This window comes from Ictidomys tridecemlineatus, chromosome 6, assembly GCF_052094955.1.
Source record: "Ictidomys tridecemlineatus isolate mIctTri1 chromosome 6, mIctTri1.hap1, whole genome shotgun sequence".
Taxonomy (NCBI): Eukaryota; Metazoa; Chordata; class Mammalia; order Rodentia; family Sciuridae; genus Ictidomys; species Ictidomys tridecemlineatus.
In genome coordinates, this window is record NC_135482.1 from 25,135,810 (window position 1) to 25,156,293 (window position 20,484).

Below are 20,484 nucleotides of genomic sequence, written 5' to 3' on the forward strand. Positions count from 1 at the left end.
TGCTAGGCAAGCACTCTACCATGGAGCTGACTCCCCAGTCCAGCCCTTTCCATTTTGAAAAAGGATCTCACTAAATTACTCAGGCTGGCCTCAAACTTGTGATCCTCCTGCTCAGCCTTCTAAATCATTGGGTTGATTGCAGGTGTGCACCACCGTACCCAGTGCTGGTGTAATTTTTAAGACCGAAAAAGAAAAAAAAAATCAAAACCAATTATATAACATTCTTTCTACAGAAATCTCTATGAAAGTACATTCTTGGGTGAAGGAGATCAACCCATTTGTCATTACAATGTACTGAAGGTTTTGGAGCCTGGCAGTTCAGATCCTGGCTCCCCAGTATGCTAGGTAGAGTTCAGGACTCTCAACCTTATCTATATAATGATGATGATGCTCCTTTCCAACCTCCCCACCCCCGCCTCGACTATTTTTAGTTGGCAATGGACATAAAACTTTTATTTTATTTATATTATTTTTATGTGGTGCTGAGGATAGAACCCAGTGCCTCATATGTGCACTCCACCACTGAGCTACAACCCAGCCTTGATGCTCCCTCTTAAGAGAATTATTGTGAGAATGTAATAAAATTTGCAAAGAGTCTAGCAGACAGTAAAAACTGATTAAAATATAACTAAGTTAATTATTTCCTAAAGCCAATGGAAACACTGCAACATCTATTTTCTGTATTGTCTTCGTAAGTTTATTCTCAAAGGCAATTTGAAAACAAGACGGAGGGAAGAGCGAGGACACGGGGAAGTACTGGTGAGCAAAATGTACCAAATTATGCTATGTCCGGGTACAAATATAACCGCAGTGACTACAGCTTTTCTATATAATTACAATGTACCAATTAAATTGGGTAGAGCAAGCAGATGGGGTAGGGAGAAAAAAGAAGGTACACTGAAATGAAAGCGATCAAATTATGTTATGTGTATGTACAAATACAGCATAATGATTCCCACTATTAGGTAAAACTAATGCACCAATGAAAATAAATTTGAAAAATTTCTTCAGAAGCAGCATGCATATTTTATTAACCATATTTACACTAATAATAAATGTTTTTTTTGCATGATGATGTAAAAATACTCATACTAGACACATAAAAATAAGTGGTAGCCTTTAATATCTCAAAAGGAAAATAAATGAAATCATTTCTCTAAATAAAAATGTAAAGTCCAGGATTAATAAATACATATTCTAATATATGAAAGGACATTTTATTATTATATTACTAAATAACATATTAGTGAATACACCAGATTGCATTTTCTCAAATGGCAAATGAGACACCAGATAACATTTTTCTTTGATTCTCCCAGGAGTCTCAATATCATCTGTCTTTTGGAGGATTCGGATTCTTACGACGTCTATGATACCTTGAAAAGAAGAATATATCTGAGATAAATTATTTTAGTAAAGGTTTATTACTTCTGATAGAAATCTCACATGTCTTTGATTATTTTGTTATTTTTATTAGAACTATTTGAAAAAAATCAATGAAACTTTATACATACATTTTTGGATACATCTCAGATATTTCTTAATAAACTACATTCTCCCAGTGTGAAAATTGCTTCCTATCAATTAAGCATTTTGGAAAATCTTCTTTCAGATCTTGAGGACATTTTCAAGGTAACCTTAATTAAAAACTAATAATAAAATTTGTCTTTATAGTAAAAAAACACTATATCATAAGCATGTTCTATTACAGTTTTATTTTAAAAACTGAACAGAAGCCACTTGATCTACAAAATTATATTTTAATATCATCAGGAACAGTTTACTTTTGTTTCTGGTCACAAATATGTTAAAAATTATAATGTCTAATCCAAGCATGAGTGTGGTGAAATCAGCCTTGGCTGATTCAAGTATTAATTGGTGCAATACTTTTGAAAAGCAGAATGGTAATATTCACAACCTTCATTTAGTACAGGTTGAACATCCCTTATCTCAAATACGTGAGAACAGAAATATTTCAAATTTTGGAATTTTTCTTTTTTGGAATAGTTTGATTTTAGAATAGCTGCATATACGTAATATCTTGGGGATAGGACCCAAGTCTAAACAAAAAAATTTGTTGGTTTCTTATACAGCTTACACATACATCCTGAAGATAATTTTGTATAATATTGTTAATGTGCCTGCATTTTTACTACAATCCTTAACATATGATGTGAAATTTTCCACATTAGTGCTTGAAAAGTTTCAGACTTTGGAGCATTTTGGATTTTGGATTAAGGAGGCTCAACCCACTATTCTGGAAATCTATCCTAAAGTAATAGAGAAAAATAATTAAAATATTAAGACAGGGATATATGATACAAATTCACATATGATTACAACCATGTAAAAATAAGCAACTAACCAAGCTTATGAATAGATCTAGAGAAATAAAATGCACTGTTAACAGTGATTATTTTTGAGTGATTTCACTGTGGAGAATTTTTCTTTTTGTTTCTTCATATTTCTTTATTTTCTTCACTGAGTTAAGAAAATACAGAGTACAGGCTCAGCGGTAGAGTACTTGCCTATTAGCATGTGTGAGGCACTGGGTTCAGTTCTCAGCACCACATAAAAATCAATGAATAAAACAAAGGTATTGTGTCCATCTATAACAAAGTAAATTTTAAAAAAGAAAATACAGAGCACAAATGTGATTGATTAGTTTTCTTCAAAACTTCCCGTATAGTAAGATTTTGGCAAGGTGGTCAGGAGTTAATTTTCTTTGCTTTTTTGCTAATGTGGAAATTCCATTTAAAAATTTTTATTCCACAAATGATAAGATATGTATCTCATGCTCTTCATAGTTTTGTTTGTGATCAAAATACCTAAGCATGTTTTGTTTATCTTAAAGTTTCATATATAAAACTTTCTGATTTTTCTGATATTGATTTTTTTTTTGCAGTGCTGGGTGATAATGATTTTTTGAAAATGTATAAAAGAATTAAGTTGAAAAGAATAAAATACACCTCTGCATGCTAACATGAAAAAGTAAGTTGCAGAAAATACCTAGAGCATAATAACCAGCATGAACAAATTTATTTCCAGATATTTTGATCACAACTTACTTAAACCAAAAGCAAGTTTTAAAAGGATATAACAAAGAGCAAAACAACAATAAAATGGAAAACAGAAAAACAGTAGACTTGATAAAACCAAAAAGATGATTCTTGGAAAAGATCAACAAAATTAATCATATCAAGAATGTGAGGGCTGGGGATGTGGCTCAAGTGGTAGCGCACTCGCCTGGCATGCGTGGGGCGCTGGGTTCGATCCTCAGCACCACATAAAATAAAGATGTTGTGTCCACAGAAAACTAACTAACTAACTAAATAAATATATATATTAAAAAAAAAAAAGAATGTGAGAGGTGGGGAGTAGAGGGAGGAGTGGGGATGTGGGGCTGTGAAGGGAGGTAGAATGAGACAGATATTATTACCCTATATACATGTATGATTACACTACTGGGGTGACTCCCCACCATGTACAGCCAGAGGAATGAGAAGTTATGCTCCACTTGTGTACAATGTGTCAAAATGCATTCTACTGTCATGTACATCTAATTAGAACAAATTTTAAAAATTAAAAAGAAAAAGAATGTGAGAAGCGACATCACTATAATTAAAATACTTAAAAGACAATAAGGAAATACAATGATCAACAATATGCAAACAATTTAGATGAAATGGGCAAATTCTTTGAAAAACACAAACTAACACAGTGCCCTCAAGAAGAAACTTTTGATAAACTAAACAGCCTTTACATATCAACTAAACTAACTAAATGTGTAATTAAAACTTCCCATAAAGAAAACTCCAGACCCAGATGGCTTGCTTCCCTGGTGAATTCCTTGGTTTTTTTTTTTTTTGGCCCTGGGGATTAAACCCAAGGCACTTACCACTGAGCTACAGGCCCCCAGTCTTTTTTTTTTTTTAAAGAAATATTTTTTAAAGAGAGAGAATTTTTTAATATTTATTTTTTAGTTTTCAGCGTACACAACATCTTTGTTGTTATGTGGTGCTGAGGATAGAACCCGGGCCTCACGCATGCCAGGCGAGCGCGCTACCGCTTGAGCCACATCCCCAGCTCCCCCAGTCTTTTTTTAATTCTTTAATTTTGAGACAATGTCTGAGTAAGTTGCTTAGGGTCTCACTAAATTGCTGAGGCTGGCCTTGAACCTGTGAGCCTCTTGCCTCAGCCTTCCGAATTGCTGAGATTACAAGTGTGTGTCACCTGTAATTTGGCTTCATTGGTGAATTCTAACAAACATTTAAGAAAGAAATAAGATCCAATTTTTACACATTCCTCTGGAAAAATGGAGAGGAAGGTATACTTCCATATCCATTTTCTGATGGAAGCATTACTGACACCAAAAACAGATAAAACTACAGGCCAGTATCCCTAATAAAGATGTAAACATTCTACACAAAATTTTAGCAAAATGAATTCAACAATAAATAAAAATAATAATAAATCATGACCAAACATCAATTACCCCAGAAATAAAAAGTAAACTTACTATTTAAAATCATTTAATATAATTGACTATATTAAAAAGTAAGAAAAACCAAATGATCATCCTAATAAATGCAAAAAAAAGCATCCAAGAAAATTCAACACCCATTCATGATAAAGCAAATCAAAACAAAAATACTTCTCCATGCTAGGGACTCCCTAGAACTATGCTAGAAGGGACTTCCTGAACCTGACCAGGGCATCTACATAAAGACATATTACTGAACACTAGACTTGTTGATGTTAAAAGATTCAGTGCCTTCCTTCCCTAAAACTGGAGGAAAGACAATAATATTTGTTCTCAGCAGTTTACCCAACATTGTACTTAAGGTTCTAAGCAATAAGAAAAACAAAACAAGAAGCACTATAAAAAGAGAAGTAAAATTGCCTTTATTCATAGGTCCTATGATCATCTATTAAGAAATCCTAGCAGGGTGTGGCAGCACACGCCTGTAATCCCAGTGGCTCTCGAGGCTGAGGCAGGAGGATTGAGTTCAAAGCCAGCCTCAGGAAAAGAGAGGCATTAAGAAACTCAGTGAGACCCTATCTCTAAATAAAATACAAAATAGGGCTGGGGATGTGGCTCAGTGGATGAGTGCTCCTGAGTTCAATCCCCTGTATCCACCCCCCACAAAAAAAAAAAAGAAAGAAAAAAGTCCTATATATAAAGTCCTATATATGGGCACCATGATATGCCCCTATAGTACCAGACACTCAGTAGGTTGAGATGGCAGGTCTGGAATTTGTGGACAGCCTGACCAACACAGTGAGCCCTGTCTCAAAAAAATATGCCATTTTCAACAGGAAGACTGAATATTGATAAGACTGAATATTTTTTAGTTGTAGATGGGACACAATACCTTTATTTTACTTATTTATTTTTTTTAATGCAGTGCTGAGAATTGAACCCAGTGCCTCACACATGCCAGGCAAGCACTCTCCCACTAAGCCACAACCCCAGCCCCAAGACTGAATATTGATAAGACGTTAATTCTCCTGAAATTGATCTGCAGACTAAATTCAACACTCTTTAAAATCCTACCAAGCTTTTTATAAATTGATAAGCTGACTCTAAAATTCATAGGGAAATGCAAAAGACATAGGATGACTAAGAAAATTTGAAGAAATAACAATATAGAGGACTTTACCTGATTTTAAAACTTATTTACTGTAAAAATAGAGATTAATTGAACAAGATTACCAGTACCAACATATATGGTCAACTGACTTTCAACAAAGGAGTTGGACCAGTTTAATGGAAAGGGACATAATATTTTCAACTAATGATGCTAGAATAGCTGATATGCATATGTAAAAAAAGGTACCTCAACTAATGCCTCACACTGTATATAAAAATCAACCCAAATAAAACTTCTAGAAGAAATTCTTAGTGACCTTGGGTTAGGTAGAATTTAAGTGGAACATAAAACTCCTGAACTACAAAAGGAAAAATTTGTGAATTAAATATCATCAAAATTAAAAAATACTACTATCTTCAAAAGCTATTTAGGAAAGGAAAAGGCAAGCCACAGACAGAAAATATTTACAAAGCACACAGCTCACACAGTACTTCAATCCACAGGTCCTATATCTTAATAAGACAACTCATCTGTACAGACAATTCTCTTTCTCTCTCTCTCTCTCTCTCTCTCTCTCTCTCTCTCTCTCTCTCTCTCTCACACACACACACACACACACACACACACACACATACACACACAAATACCCATTACAAATGTATAGATGGCCACATGAAAAAATGTTCAACATCATTATTATTGGGGAAAATTACAATTAATTGCTACTACTTACCCAACAGAATGACTAAAGTAAAAAGACAATAATACCCAGTGTTAGGGAGGATGTGGAACAAGTAGAACTCACACTTACTACTGGTAGAAATATCACTTTGACAGTTTCTACTGAATTTAAATGTGTCTTTTTTTATCATATGACCCTACTGGGATCTTACTTACAGGGATTTGCCCAAAAGAAGTGAAAACATAGCCAGGAGCAGTGGTGCTTTCCTGTTATCCCAGCAGCTTGGGAGGCCGAGGCAGGAGGATTGCAAGTTCAAAGCCATCCTTAGCAACTTAACGAGGTGCTAAGCAATTCAGTGAGACCCTGTCTATAAATAAAATACAAAAAAGGGCTGGGGGTGTGGCTCATTGGGATAAGCCCCAGAGTTCAATTCCTGGTATTAAAAAAAAGAAAAACAAGAGGGGCCGGGGCTGGGGCTCAGTGGTAGAGCTCTTGTCTCTCATGTGTGAGGCCCTGTGTTCGATCCTCAGCACCACATAAATAAAATAAAAAGATATTGTGTTCACCTATAACTAAAAAAATATTGAAAAAAAAGAAGAAAATTTAAACTCAAAAAAAAACAAGAAGTGAAAACATGTCAATACCATGACTTAAACATTTAAGCAGTTTTATTCAGATAAGCCCCAAATACTGAGAAGTACTCAAAATGTTCATAATTGGAACATAAACAAATTGTGATCCATCCACAAAAAGGAATAAATAAATAAATAAATAAATAAAAACTCTTGAAACACATATTTAAGATTCCTAATACTGTCTTTAGTCTTTCTTCCCTTCAGAGGATTTTCGTATCCTCAGTGACTTGTCTATAAGCAACGATTACAAAAGATTGCAGCAATATGAGACATAGAGGAAGGCAACAAATACTAAAAGCCATTACCAAAGTTCAGGGTTAGGCTTAACTGAAATATCTGGATAACATGACAAAACTAAAAGACAAACTTTAAGAGACGTTGTAAATCATGGAAATAAATCTTAAAATATAGTAATGATTTAATGATTTAAATATAGTATGGAAATGCTTGCTAATTTGTTTTCATACACCCTAACATTCACAAAACCCTAACAATTACAAAGATAGGTACAGACCCAGATAGCATGCATAAAAACTGAGTATTAAGTTTAAAAAAAAAAATCAAGGAATCAAGGAAAGAGATAAAAAATAGAAGCAGGAATTGAAAGACCATGTTGGTCATTACAAAAATAAAAACAAAAAACAAATTTTTTTCTTGGGAAATTGACATAGAAATATCACCTTTAATATTGAGATTGTTAAAAGAGGGGCTTTTTTAGACAGAAAAAGACTTTGTTTTATTTTAATGAATCAAAAACTTTGGAAAGAAGTCGTTTGAAATATTCTAAGGATGATGATACTGATAATAAGACTGAGGAGAAAAAACATGGCAGAACAGGCTGTACAGCAACTATAATTAAAACTCTCAGAGTGAATTTCACCAAGATGTACAATAAAAAGCAGTACCCTGGAGAATCTCTGTCATAACTAAAGTTAAGGGAAGAAGCTTCTTTTAAACTAAACAGTGAACAGAGCTCCAGAATCCCTAGATCTATCCCTTTGGAATTGTTCCCCACCAGATGATCCACAGGCCCTTCAAACTCAATCAACTGTGGGTTCATCCTCCTTACTCCCAAACTTGTTTCCCCATTCATATAAATGGCATCACTATCTACCCAAACACCCCTGTCAGAGAGGCCTCCTATCTCTTCCCTCTCTCCCTACCATGCATCTACTAATGCTGATTAAAGTTCTTAAATACCAATCTTCTTTCATTTTCCTTCTTTCTGTTCTCAGTGGTAGTCCATTTAGATCATCAACATTTTTCACCAGACTTCTGTTAATAGTTTCCTAACAGGTCTCCCTAACTCTAGTCTTTCCTTGTATCACTTTATCCCAAATACAGAGCCTTCTTAATGATTTTCTAATGTATAAGTGATGTACAAGTCAGTTCACATGTTAAAACTGCTCAGCACAAACTCCTTCACAATACCCTTCCTATATTCCTCCACATATTCTAGATTCCATCCAATATGAACTATTGGCAACTACCCCAGCATACTTTATCTCACTTGCTGTCTCCTCTGCCTATGGAGCTTTCCCCCACTCCCGTATGTATCTCTGAGCCATCCTTCAAGAGGCTTAATCACCCTTGATTTTAATTATATATTTACTTCATTATCTTCACTCCTTGAGTATAAATAACTTAAAAACAGGAATGGTATAGAACTTAATGGAGCAGATTGTTTTGTTTTGTTTTTGATACCAGGGATTGAACTCAGGGGCAATCAATCACTGAGCCACATCCCCTTTTTTTGTATTTTATTTAGAGACAGAGTCTCACTAAGTTGCTTAGCACCTCACTGTTGCTGAGGCTGGCTTTGAACTCAAGATCCTCCTACCTCAGACTCCCGAGATGCTGGGATAACAGGTGTATGCCACCGCACCCGGAACTAGAACAGACTGATGAATGTATATTTGTTAGTTCCATAAATGTATCCTGCTATAAGTGTGCCAGCCCAGTGGCAGTTACACAAGTGAATGAGAACAAAGTTTGCTCAAACAAACACTGTTTATATTTATAAACCAAATGCCCTCATAGTTTAGTCTGAAAGACAACAGACATGAAAGAGAGAAGATTTGGAGCTGGAGTAGCTAAGCATAAAAGCACTGTATGTTAGGCCCTAACACCACAAGAAAAGAAAATGATTCAAAATACGAAAATTAAAGCCAGAGATAGAGGATAAGAGTTGATGAGAAAAAGGCAAGAGAACTGAAAACAATATTTATTGCCAAATTGTGTGCTGCACCCCAATTATTTTTACAACAACTCAGTCTACTAAAAGAATAGATAAAGGGCTGAGAATGAGATTAATTTCTTATTAGGAAGCTAAATAAAAATCACACATTAATTAATGACTATCATAGAATAAAATTTTCAAGGACTTTTATAAAATTCACAGAAAGCTGTGTTTAAATTCTCTCATTAAAATAAAGAAAAATAAAGAAGCATTTCAATTTAACTATAATATATATATTGATATAAAAACATAATATTGCTAAAAAAGCATTATTTCAATTTAACTATAGTATATATATTGATATAAAAATATAATATAGCTGGGCATGGTGATGCATGCTGGTAATCCAGCTATCTACCAAAATACCCAAACTTACAAACAAGGATTGTGTAGAACTTAGTGGAGCAGATTGTCTTGATATTTCTATCAGGAGGCTGACACAGTAAGATCACAGTTTGGAGCCAGCCTTGGTAATGTTGTAAAAGGCCTGTCTCAAATTCTTAAAAATAAAGGGTAGGATTAGGGACACAGTTCAGTGGTACTAGGTTGAGTCCTCAGTATGGGGATGGCGGTAGGGAGGGTGGTGTACAATATAGTATGCGATTGTACTTGGGGTTAACTTTCTCGTGCAGTATTATTTCAGAAATTGTTAATGCAAGGATAGTTACATGTTCCTTTCGTGTATGTAGTCAGAGCTGAAGAAAGAAAATAAAACTTACTGTCCATGAGGATACCAACGATGCTTAGTAGTAAAGAACATTTTACTAAGTTTTTCTATCATGGGTCCTTCCTCAAGGTGTTCATCTTTTTCTTCTAATCTGGTTTTTAGCACTTGATCATGTGTTTCTTCATTATTGTGCAAAGGATCTGGTTGAGGAATAGGCTACAAAATAATTAGAAACAAACAACATCAAAATGTAGAAAAAGGTTAGCCAGGATTTGATTGAGTTACAATAAAATAATTTCCATACTTAGTAATTCATTACAGTAACTCAGGGTAGGTAAAGAAGTTATCAGAACAGTTTTGCTTAGTTGTATTACTCAACAATATCAGAAATATTTTTCCTCTCACATATTTTGGGTTAATTTTCCAATAATAAAATTCTTATATATCTCAATCATTACAGTGAGACACAATGCAAAACCTTTCATTGAAAATGATAATGTATGAAATATGATATGTCAAGAGCTTTGTAATGTTGTGAACAACCAATAAAAAAAAAACTAAAAAAAAAAGAAAATGAAAATTCTTACTGGGCAGGGTGGCACTCATCTGTAAACCCAGTGGCTCAGGAGGCTGAGAAAGGAGGGTTGCAAGTTCAAAGCCAGCCTCAGCAATTTAGCTGAGGCCCTGTCCCAAAACATAAAAAGGGACTAAGTGTCAGGCACGGTGGCACACACCTATAATCCCAGTGACTTGGGAGGCTGAGGCAGCAGGATCAAAAGTTCAAACTCAGCCTTAGCAACATAGCAAGGCCATAAGCAACTCATCGAGACTCTATCTCTAGTAAAATATATAAAAGGGCTGGGGATGTGGCTCCCATATTCAATGGAAGCAGGAAATTTTTCAGTGATTTCATTTCAGGTAACTGAAATGCCATCAAATAATGCCTCATGATAATGTGGATCATTTCCCCACAAAGACATTAGTTACTAAACTGCATTCCCAATGCATAAGAGTGATAAAATATATTTCTATCAGTAGGAGCAGCTCATTAAAGCCTTTAAGAAACAATAACTTCAAGTCAGGCATGGTGGCACATGACTATAATCTCAGTGACTCAGAAGACATAGGCAGAAGAATAATAAGTTCAAGGCCAGCAAGGGCAACTTTTTTTTTGAGACCCTGTCTCAAAAAAGTAAAAAGAGATGTAATGTAACTCAGATAAAGGACCCTGGGTTCAATCCCTAGCACCACATTTTAAAAAAAAAAAAAAAAATCACTGACTTGGGCTAGATATGTAGTTCAGTAATAGAGTATGACCTAGCAGGCACAAGACTCTGGGTTTGAACTGCAGCACAGTTAAAAAAAAAAAAAAAAAAAATCACTGACTTGGAAGGTCAAGTTACCTATATTTTAAAATGTAAATGATTAGCCGGTACAGTGGTACATGCCTGTAATCTCAGGCAGCTCGGGAGGCTGAGGCAGGAGGATCACAAGTTCAAAGCCAGCCTCAGCAATGGCAAGGCACTAGGCAACTCAGTGAGATCCTGTCTCTCAATAAATACAAAACAGGGCTGGGGAGTGGCTCAGTGGTTGAATGCCCCTGAGTTCAATACCCCCACACACTTAAAAATAAATAAGGAAAGAAAGAAAGAGAGAGAGAGAGAGAGAGAGAGAGAGACACAAAGAAATTAATATACATAACAATGACTATAACATTCAATAATGTTATATTGATGAAATGATACATTAGTAATGATAACATATAATAATGGTAACAAAACCTTACTTTACAAAGTACTTTACAAAGTAAGGCATACATAGTAATTATAGTACAATCAAATATGACTTTACAATGATGTGAAACATTCAGTCTTCTTTATATTCATACACTATTTACTGACAACTACTATATCATACCACTGTATTAAATATTATAACATACTTATATCAAGTTTAAGTTCAGGAAACAATAAGACCTCTGTAAAAGGATATATATATATATATATATATATATATATATATATATATATATATATGCATATGCACAAGGAGAGGGCACAATTGAATAAGGACTTCAGAAATGCAAAGTAACGAAGATATCAGTGGAAGTGGAAGTAGTTGAGTCAGAGTCCAGTAGGCAGTATAGTCTAATATAGACAGAAGCTTATGGGGCACAGAAAGATGAGTAAATGATGAAACATATGCAAGAACACCTAAGAGATGATTTTAAAAAAAAAATAAATCTTGAGAAATCAGATTGTGATAAGCCTTTATAACTAGACCAAAAAGAAACCACTTACATACTAGTGGTCTAGTATTCCCTCTGAATGTGGGAGAGAATAAGGAAGTATAACAGAGAGGTTAAGAACAGGCATTTTGGTCTCTGGTTCTGTTTTGAGTAGTTCTGTGACCTCGGGCAAATTATTTAAACATACTTTTCCTTTCTATAAAATCAGGAAGTAATATCTGTCTCATTAGAGTTTAATGAGGATTAAGTAAAATAATAATTCATAGTATGCTTTGCTGTCCCTCATGCTCTAAGAGTTTCATAAACAGTAGGTAGCTATTAACATTTCTTTTAAGGCCCCAAACAGCAATAAAGATATATATATATTTTTTTAAAGAGGAAGCATTCCTTAGACATTTAATGTAAATGCAAAAGATCATCCTTTTGTATAAAGTGAAATATTAGTAAAGGTCTTTGAAAATTACTTTTATACCCTGAGAGGTACTAGTATATACATGAGATTAGAGCTGTGAAAGTTGTCAGAATTGAAAGGGGGTCAACTGTGTCAAACCCTGACAGAAAAATAAGTACATAAATAAAGCTGGGAGGTTCAGAAGGGGATCTCTGCACACATTACTGACAAGAACTAACACAAGAGCCTCTGCCAGAACCACAACCTTGCACAAAGACCACTGTAACCTTACACAAAAAATTATATCATCAGGCCATCTGCCCAACTAAAGTCTGGTCAACCTTGGACTGACTCCACCCTTGTTACTGATCCTCATAGGTAAGGATTGCTTCAAAACAACTTTGGTAATCCTCTTCCTTTTGCCTCTGGAAACTTCCCCTTGTCTCAAACTCTTAAATAAACTCATAGTTGACTATGGCCTATGGCAATTGTATTCTCATTGCAATGCTCTGCTATTTTCTAATAAACTCTATCTTTGGAGAATCCATCCCTATTGCTATTTAGAGCCTATAATTAACAGTTTTCTTTTTTTTTTTTTTAAGTCTTTTACACCTGTTGCTAAAGAGCAAATGTTTTAAATATTATCAAAGTTATTGTCACATATTAATAAATGCTTATTGTGTCTTCCTAATCCTAAGCAGGTCTAATTCTAATTTATCAAAAATTCTCTCTGCTTTGTGTGGTTTTAAAAAAATTTCTATGTGCATAGATAAAAAGACATTGAGATTAATGGATTCTTTAAGGTCCATAACAGTGCCTCTGGCACTCAGAATTCTTTAATGCAGTACTCCTTGATCAAACTTCAAAGAAAGGGTATGTGTTTCAATAAAACAAATGAAATAAAACCGAATGCCAACTGTATGAAATACTCAGAACTGTTATCCTGAATTTCCCTTGTTTTTCTTAAGAATTGTAAAATTTGACTTTTGAAAATTTCCACTAAATCAATTACTAAAAAGACATGCTTCCCAGGCGTGATAGTGCACACTTGTAATCCGGTGCCTCCAAAAGGCTGAGGCAGAAGGATCACAAATAAAAAGGCGAATGTGACTCAGTTGTAGCTGTGGATTCAATCCCCAGGAGCAAAAACAAAACAAAAAATAACAACAACAAAAAACTTAATTTTTATTTACATTTTTACTTTGTTTTCTAAATCATTATTTTTTGCTCTTTGATTTCCTAAACTAGAAATACTAAATTCTAAAAAAAAAAAAATTTAAATATTAGTATTTTAATCAAACACACATCAGGAGAAATAAAAAGGAGGACCTTTTTATCTGCATCTGTGAAAAATAACCAACACATTTTAGATTCAACAATGTTTGATATAAGCCTCAAACCTTCAAGAAATGTCTGAGGGTGAAAGAGAAATGAACTGGTGGTTGGAGATGACAACAAAGAAAAAAATAATTGATGATTTGATGATACAAGTTATAAAGCTAGGAATTGTCAGAGAAAAGAGAAATGATCTGGTTATAAAGATGAAGAACTACAGGATACCTACTACACACACCTCTAAGCCCAGTGGCAAAGGTTGTGGGAGACAAACAGCAATTATTTAAAATGGCTGCTGGGGAAACAATGACCCTAGGGAACATTCAGGTATATTAGAGAAAAAAGGTAAGGGCAACACTCAAGAAGAGAAAACATTAGAAAAGATTTTATCAATGATAGTTAAATACTAATATTATGGTGGGGAAGTTTTCAGAATTGAGGACAGAAGGGATGTAAAGAGTCATCTAGGGATAAGAATATGAATGCTAAGAAATGACCTGACAATCTTCTGCTTCTTTTGAATAACTGCTACAAGAATTAAGCATGTCACCAAAGAATGCATAAGATAACAACAGAAGAAGGCATAACACATTGTGATCTGGAGACTATACAGCTTCAAACTCAGTGACTGAGGCCTATTTTTGTATATACTGCCCAAAGAAATTAAGAAAAAAAGAGCACTGGATTAGTGCCTATATCTGGCTAGGATGCAGAGGCAGGAAGAAAAATTAGTGAGATTTAAAAAATGGAATAGAAATTAGCAAAGAATAATCTATTTGTCAAATTAACTAGCACTCTGGCTCTAATGATTTTTAAAAATAGGTGCCACTAAATGTATAATCTAATTATTTTTTCCTCAGAGAGCAGACCAAACATTGCCAAATATAGGAGGATGCTATATTATATTAAATAGAAAAAAAAGCACTCCAAATATAAAATAATAAAAACAGGTCAAACTAAAATAAATTGTATTAAACACAAAAATAAACCCAAACCTCTTATCCAGTGCTCTGGCTTTGAAGACAGAAAAAAATTAAATTGGACCACTTAAACTATATACCCATATTGATTCAATAGAAAAAATTAAATTAAAAAATCAAACATTAAAAAGATTATCAGAATCAACAGTACAAAAGTTATGAACAGTCTAAAATGCAAGCTTTTCAAAATTTATTAAATAATAATATGGGATGAATAATGTGTTTTATGGTTTTATACTAGATGTATATAATCCTTAACTAGATATCTACTAAATTTTTTAAACCAGAAAAATGATGTCATAACTGCATTTAAAGTTTATTTTGTGGCCTGGGGATGTGGCTCAAGTGGTAGTGTGCTCGCCTAGAGTGCGTGAGGCACTGGGTTCGATTCTCAGCACCACATAAATGTGAAATAAAGATACTGTATCCACCTAAAAACTAAAGAAATAAATATTTTTTTAAAAAAAGTTTATTTTGTATAATGAGAAAAACCTTTAAAGAAAAATAAAAAGAAAATCAAAACTGTTTTTCAAAAAAGCCAAAAGAAGATAAATTAAACAAAGAAAATCAGACAATCCCCTTCTCTTTGGATATTTGTAAGAAATAGGTACATTTCTAACAGAAAATTAAAAACTATTAGTAGATTTTGTCATACATACTTGTGTATGTTCATATGGGATATCCACAGAAGGATGGTAGCATACTATTGTCCTGCCATCAGATGTCAAAGCAAGCTCTACTTTGCTAAAAAAGAACATTTTAGAAAATAGAGTTATAATGTTATTTAGGACAGAATCATTATTTTTACAGCAAAAACTAATTAATCACAAATTGCTAAAGAGAAGACGCTATATCACTGGATTAGCAAACCTGGTAACCTTAACATAGGCGGCAACTCAAGACTATCTCACAGAATATGTCAGCTTACTACCACAACAAAATGGCTAGGACCTAAACTGTGAGTATATTTTATCTAGCAGAGAATAACACACCATATTATTTCATCATGACTTTAAGATTACATACCATGACAGCAATGCAATGAACATTTCAACTACCAATGATTTTTGATGAAGTATGGAATCTTATATAATGCAAAAACTTTATATGACTCAACCTAAATTTTTAGGTTCAAAAAATGTTACCTAGTCTAATTTACAACTACTTAACATAGTGCAATTAAAATGCATCAAAAGAGAAGCAGATATGCTTTTACTAAAATTTGCAATTAAAAAAAATCACATGGTTTAAGAAAATATGTTGCAGACTTCTGTGGAGAACAAAGACAATGTCATGTTACTCTTAATTCTTAGCATGGTGACTGGAATTAAATAATAGGTATTGAATTAAAAATTTGTAATTTGGGATTATTCAATGTCAAACAAAAGACAAATAATGACTTACGCCAATAGATATGAACCCAAAGAGAAAACTATAAAAACTAATTAACTTCTGCAAAAAGCTAAAGCAGGCTTCAGGAAGATAGCATTTCTAACAACATGTCTGTCTTATAACAAATTAAATATTCACTGAAACACAATGATAATGATTTCATTTAAAACATTTATAATCTCAGATACTGAGTAAATAAGAGAATGGAAATAACTTTTTAAAACAAAATTAAAGAAAGAATAATCAAAAAAGCAAGCAGAAAATCAAATGAAATCATTTCAGATACAGCTAAGACTGTTATTTTTTAATTGAATTTTAATACATACCAATTATAGTCATCTGGAAGAGAAGAAAATGTGGATTTATGACAAACACCAGATAAAGCACTGTCTGCAAAAACCCAAACAGTAAAACAGATTTAGTTAATTGGGGCATATGTTCTCACATAAATTTAAAGCTAGAGTTACTCCTTTAACCAATTTACTATTTACTGTGAAAAAGGTTTGTAGAAAGAGCCAGGACTTAGTCCCTCTCCTTAAAAGGGTACAGTCTGCTGGTAAGAAAGACAAGAAACAATTGCAACATAAAGGTTAAGTGTTGTTAGCATGGGTAAGCAGTGGGAGAGAAATGGCACAGGAACAGGAGAGCAAATGCAAATGTGCAGGTTCAAGAAAGCCTTCCCAGTAGAAATGATGTCTAAGGTGTTCTGAAGGATAAAGGAATGAGGAGTTGATAAGGGGTAAGTAGTGCTCCTTCTAGAGCAAGTAACAAGAACAAAGATCAAAGATGATAAAGGAAAATAAAGTATTTGGGAATTCTAATCTTTCCAATAAAGAATGTGAAGTATTTAGACATCCCAAGGTGCATAGTTTATAAAAGGGGAGCAGTATGTTTTGATTAAGAAAATTAATTTTGTACAACTTTAAGCATATTTTCCTTTTTTACAATACATAGAAATTCAAGAGCTTCAATTACTTTAAAAATTTGCAGAAAGTCCTTTTATGTTCAAAGAAAGGATATCTTTAAACACACATACACACACACAAAATTAGAGGTAGCTCAATATAGGGTTTTTTTTTTTTGGTACAAGGGATTAAGCTTAATTAGAGTCTCATCATCAATCTGTTTTAACTTTTATTTTGAGAGAGGGCCTTACTATGTTGCTGAGACTGGCTTTGAATTTGCAACCCTCCTGCCTCAGCCTCCTGAGCTGCTGGGATTACAGGTGTGCACCACTGTGCCTGGCAAGCTCAGTATAATTAAAAGCAAATTCTGAATGTGTCTTGGCTTTAGCCAAGAATCAATCTCTCAACAGAGCATCTTGCTCCAGTTACATGGGACTATGACTTACCTCCATTCCTCTCCATGTCCCCAGTATACAACACCATTCACACTTTGCTCAATAATCACTCAACTTCAAAGTTGTATATTCATCCATGAAATCCTTTTTACTCTCCCAACCTGCTAACCTCTATCAAAGGGGAGTCTCTTTTACATGACCCTAAATTGATGCTTCATATGACATTGCTATACCTTTTTTTTAACCCCTTTTCCACCCATATTAATTATTATAAGGACTAAATGGATTAATATGTTTTTTAAAACTATAAAATTCTACATTTCCATGTTGGCTATATATTTTGGAAAGTCTTAAATGCTCTTCTGGAATATGCGGAGGCCCTTTTATTTTTTTTAGTCATTATACTTTCTCTCCCAAATCATGGGTTTTGCTTTGCCTCCAATCTTAATGTCCTTCCTTTCCATATAAAACAACAGGATCAGTAATAATACTTTACCTTTGATAATAATATTAATGATAATAGCTGCATAAATGATAATAGATTCATAAAAGAAGGTAGACAGTCCCTGAGTATTGAGATGACTGAATGATAATAGAACGATCTTCTTGAGGAACCTAAATTAACTCTTTAAAATTATCTGACAATAATTCCAATCCATTCATATAAATTAAACAATCACTTATTTATCCTCTATTATAATATATGAGGAACTAGGGACATCAAAAAAGACACAATACATATGCAGGGGGAAATGTAGTAAAAAGACACATAATAATTTTTAGTTATCCAAGGATGGAGTAACCGTTTCTCAGGTAACCTGCATAAAGACTAATTGCTGTTTTAAGGCACGGGCTGTATAAAAGCTGATCAGGTCTAACTCCTCATCCACTTTAGGTCCAGGTTCCTGTAAAGGTAAAGGGGAGGCTAAACAGCAGGAGCCCTTCTCCCAATTCTCAACAATGAAAATGCTCCTAGAAATTCAAAAGATGACTGCAATTTTTGTTCTGACTCTTGTTTTAGTTTACAGCTAGTCTTCAGCAATCTCCTTCTGTATTTAATTAATTATAAGTTAATTATATTTTCAATGATATGATAATTATAATGCTCTGAGCCTTTATAAAGAGGGGAAGTGGAAGAACGGTGTGCAGGGACAAAGGTTTCCTGGTTTCCTATAAAAGGATTTAGTGGACGTGGTAACACATGTCTGTAATCCCGGTAACTCCAGAGGTTGAGGCAGGAGGATTGCAAGTTTGAACCCAGCCTCAAGAACCTTTAGCTAAACTCTCAGCAACTAAGTAAAACGCTGTCTCCAAAAAAAAATAGTCAGGACATATAGCTCAGTGGAAAAGTGCCCCAAGTGCAATCACCAGTACCAAAAATATAAAAATAAAAAATAAAAGTAGAATTTAGTAAACTTGTGAACATTATTTAAAAAAAAAAAAGTTTAGTGGGCAAACGATTTTTTCCTTGCCTCAAAAACCCCCAAATTACCTATTCATTGTTTTTTTGCCCTAGTCTTCAAATAGCTCTCTTCCTCTAACTCAATAAATAAACTTTCAATTACAAAGAGTAGTAAATAGGAAATATGAAGGAGAGATTAAAGTCAAGCAGAGATGTAAAGAAAAGTTGGCTAACATAGCTAAACATTAAAAAGCATACCTATTGTAGCTTTTTAACCATATGTACTTTAGAAATAGGTAAACAGAATTAATACAGGAAAAGGAAGCTGGGCATGGTGGTGCATGCCTGTAATCCCAGAGGCTCAGGAGACTAAGGCAAGAAGACTGCAAGTTTGAGGCCAGCACCTTAGTGAGACTCTGTCTCAAAAGGAAGGGATGGAGGGAAGTAGGTAAATTGTACTGTGGGACAGAGAAAAATGAAAGCAAAAGTTGGGCATGGTGGCACACATCTGTAATCCTAGCTAATTGGGAGGCTGAAGAATGAGGATCATAAATTCAGAGCCAGCCTTAACAATTTAATGACACTCTTTTCAAAATAGAAAACAACAAGAGCTGGGGATATACTTCAGTGTTGAAGCACCTCTAAATTCAATTTCCAGGGAAAAAAAACCAAAAAAACAGGAAAGCAAAAAACAGTTGTGGTTGGTTGAGAAATAAGATTATTGTATTTACTTATATGGGTCCATGCTCTGACTATCAAATACATATCAATAGGCTTTCAAGATAATTAAAATTAAACAATTCTTTAGAAAACAAAAGTAGAAATTACATTTTGTTTTTTGAAATGGCTACGTTTATAGGAAGAAGTCAAGGAGAATACATAAAAATATTAACAATGATTATCGTTGTTAAGATTAGACTGTGAACTGAGTGCGGTGGTACATGCCTATAATCCCAGTGGTTTAGGAGGCTGAGGCAGGAGGATTGTGAGTTCAAAGCCAGCCTCAGAAACAGTGAGGCACTAAGCAACTCAATGAAACCCGGTCTCTAAATAAAATACAAAAAAGGGCTGGGCATGAAGCTCAGTGGTTGAGTGCCCCTGAGTTCAATTCTGGGCAGCACCCCCCCACACCCACCCCCCAAAAAAAGATTAGACTTATTTTGCAATTTTAAAAAAGTAACAGGTGTAAATATACAAAGTATAAATGATCCAAATGAGAGAAAGTTACCCTTTATTAGTCCATCACCTAAAACCACTTGTGGTCTATACAAATAACCATATTGGACTCTGCATTTATGCATATGCACACATTCCTGTGCACACAATTGTTGTCTTTTTAAAACACAGAGGGATGAGGTTGTGGCTCAGTGGTAACACTTGCCTGGCATGTGTGAGGCACTGGCTTCGATTCTCAGCACCACATATAAATAATTTTAAAAGTCTATCAATAACTAAAAAAAAATTTTTTAAAAACCCACAGAATCACATGATAGACACTGTTCTGACATCTTTTCCTCTCTCTTCTATTTGGAGAACTTTTCATGTTGGAAACAGTGGCATGAAATTTATAGTTAAGATGTAGCAATAGTTATCCACCCCCTTTTGATTGACATTTAGGT

General features: G+C 34.1%; 1 protein-coding gene across 4 annotated transcripts in view; it reads right to left on the reverse strand.

The window, feature by feature from the left end:
* Nucleotides 1-674: 674 nt before the first annotated feature.
* The window catches only part of Mrpl42 (mitochondrial ribosomal protein L42), a 21,869-nt gene continuing 2,059 nt past the window's right edge, over nt 675-20,484 (reverse strand). For 3 of the 4 annotated variants that reach the window (XM_078053012.1, XM_005324436.5, XM_078053014.1), the window contains 4 exons: nt 16,490-16,553; nt 15,431-15,515; nt 9,870-10,033; nt 675-1,376 (listed from right to left, as the gene is read on the reverse strand). In XM_078053012.1, coding sequence (XP_077909138.1) covers nt 1,331-1,376; nt 9,870-10,033; nt 15,431-15,515; nt 16,490-16,553 — 359 coding nt within the window. In that variant the 3' untranslated portion in view covers nt 675-1,330. Of the gene's footprint in view, nt 1,396-9,869; nt 10,034-15,430; nt 15,516-16,489; nt 16,554-20,484 lie in introns of all 4 variants that reach the window. The other variant, XM_078053013.1, reaches the window with a different exon arrangement.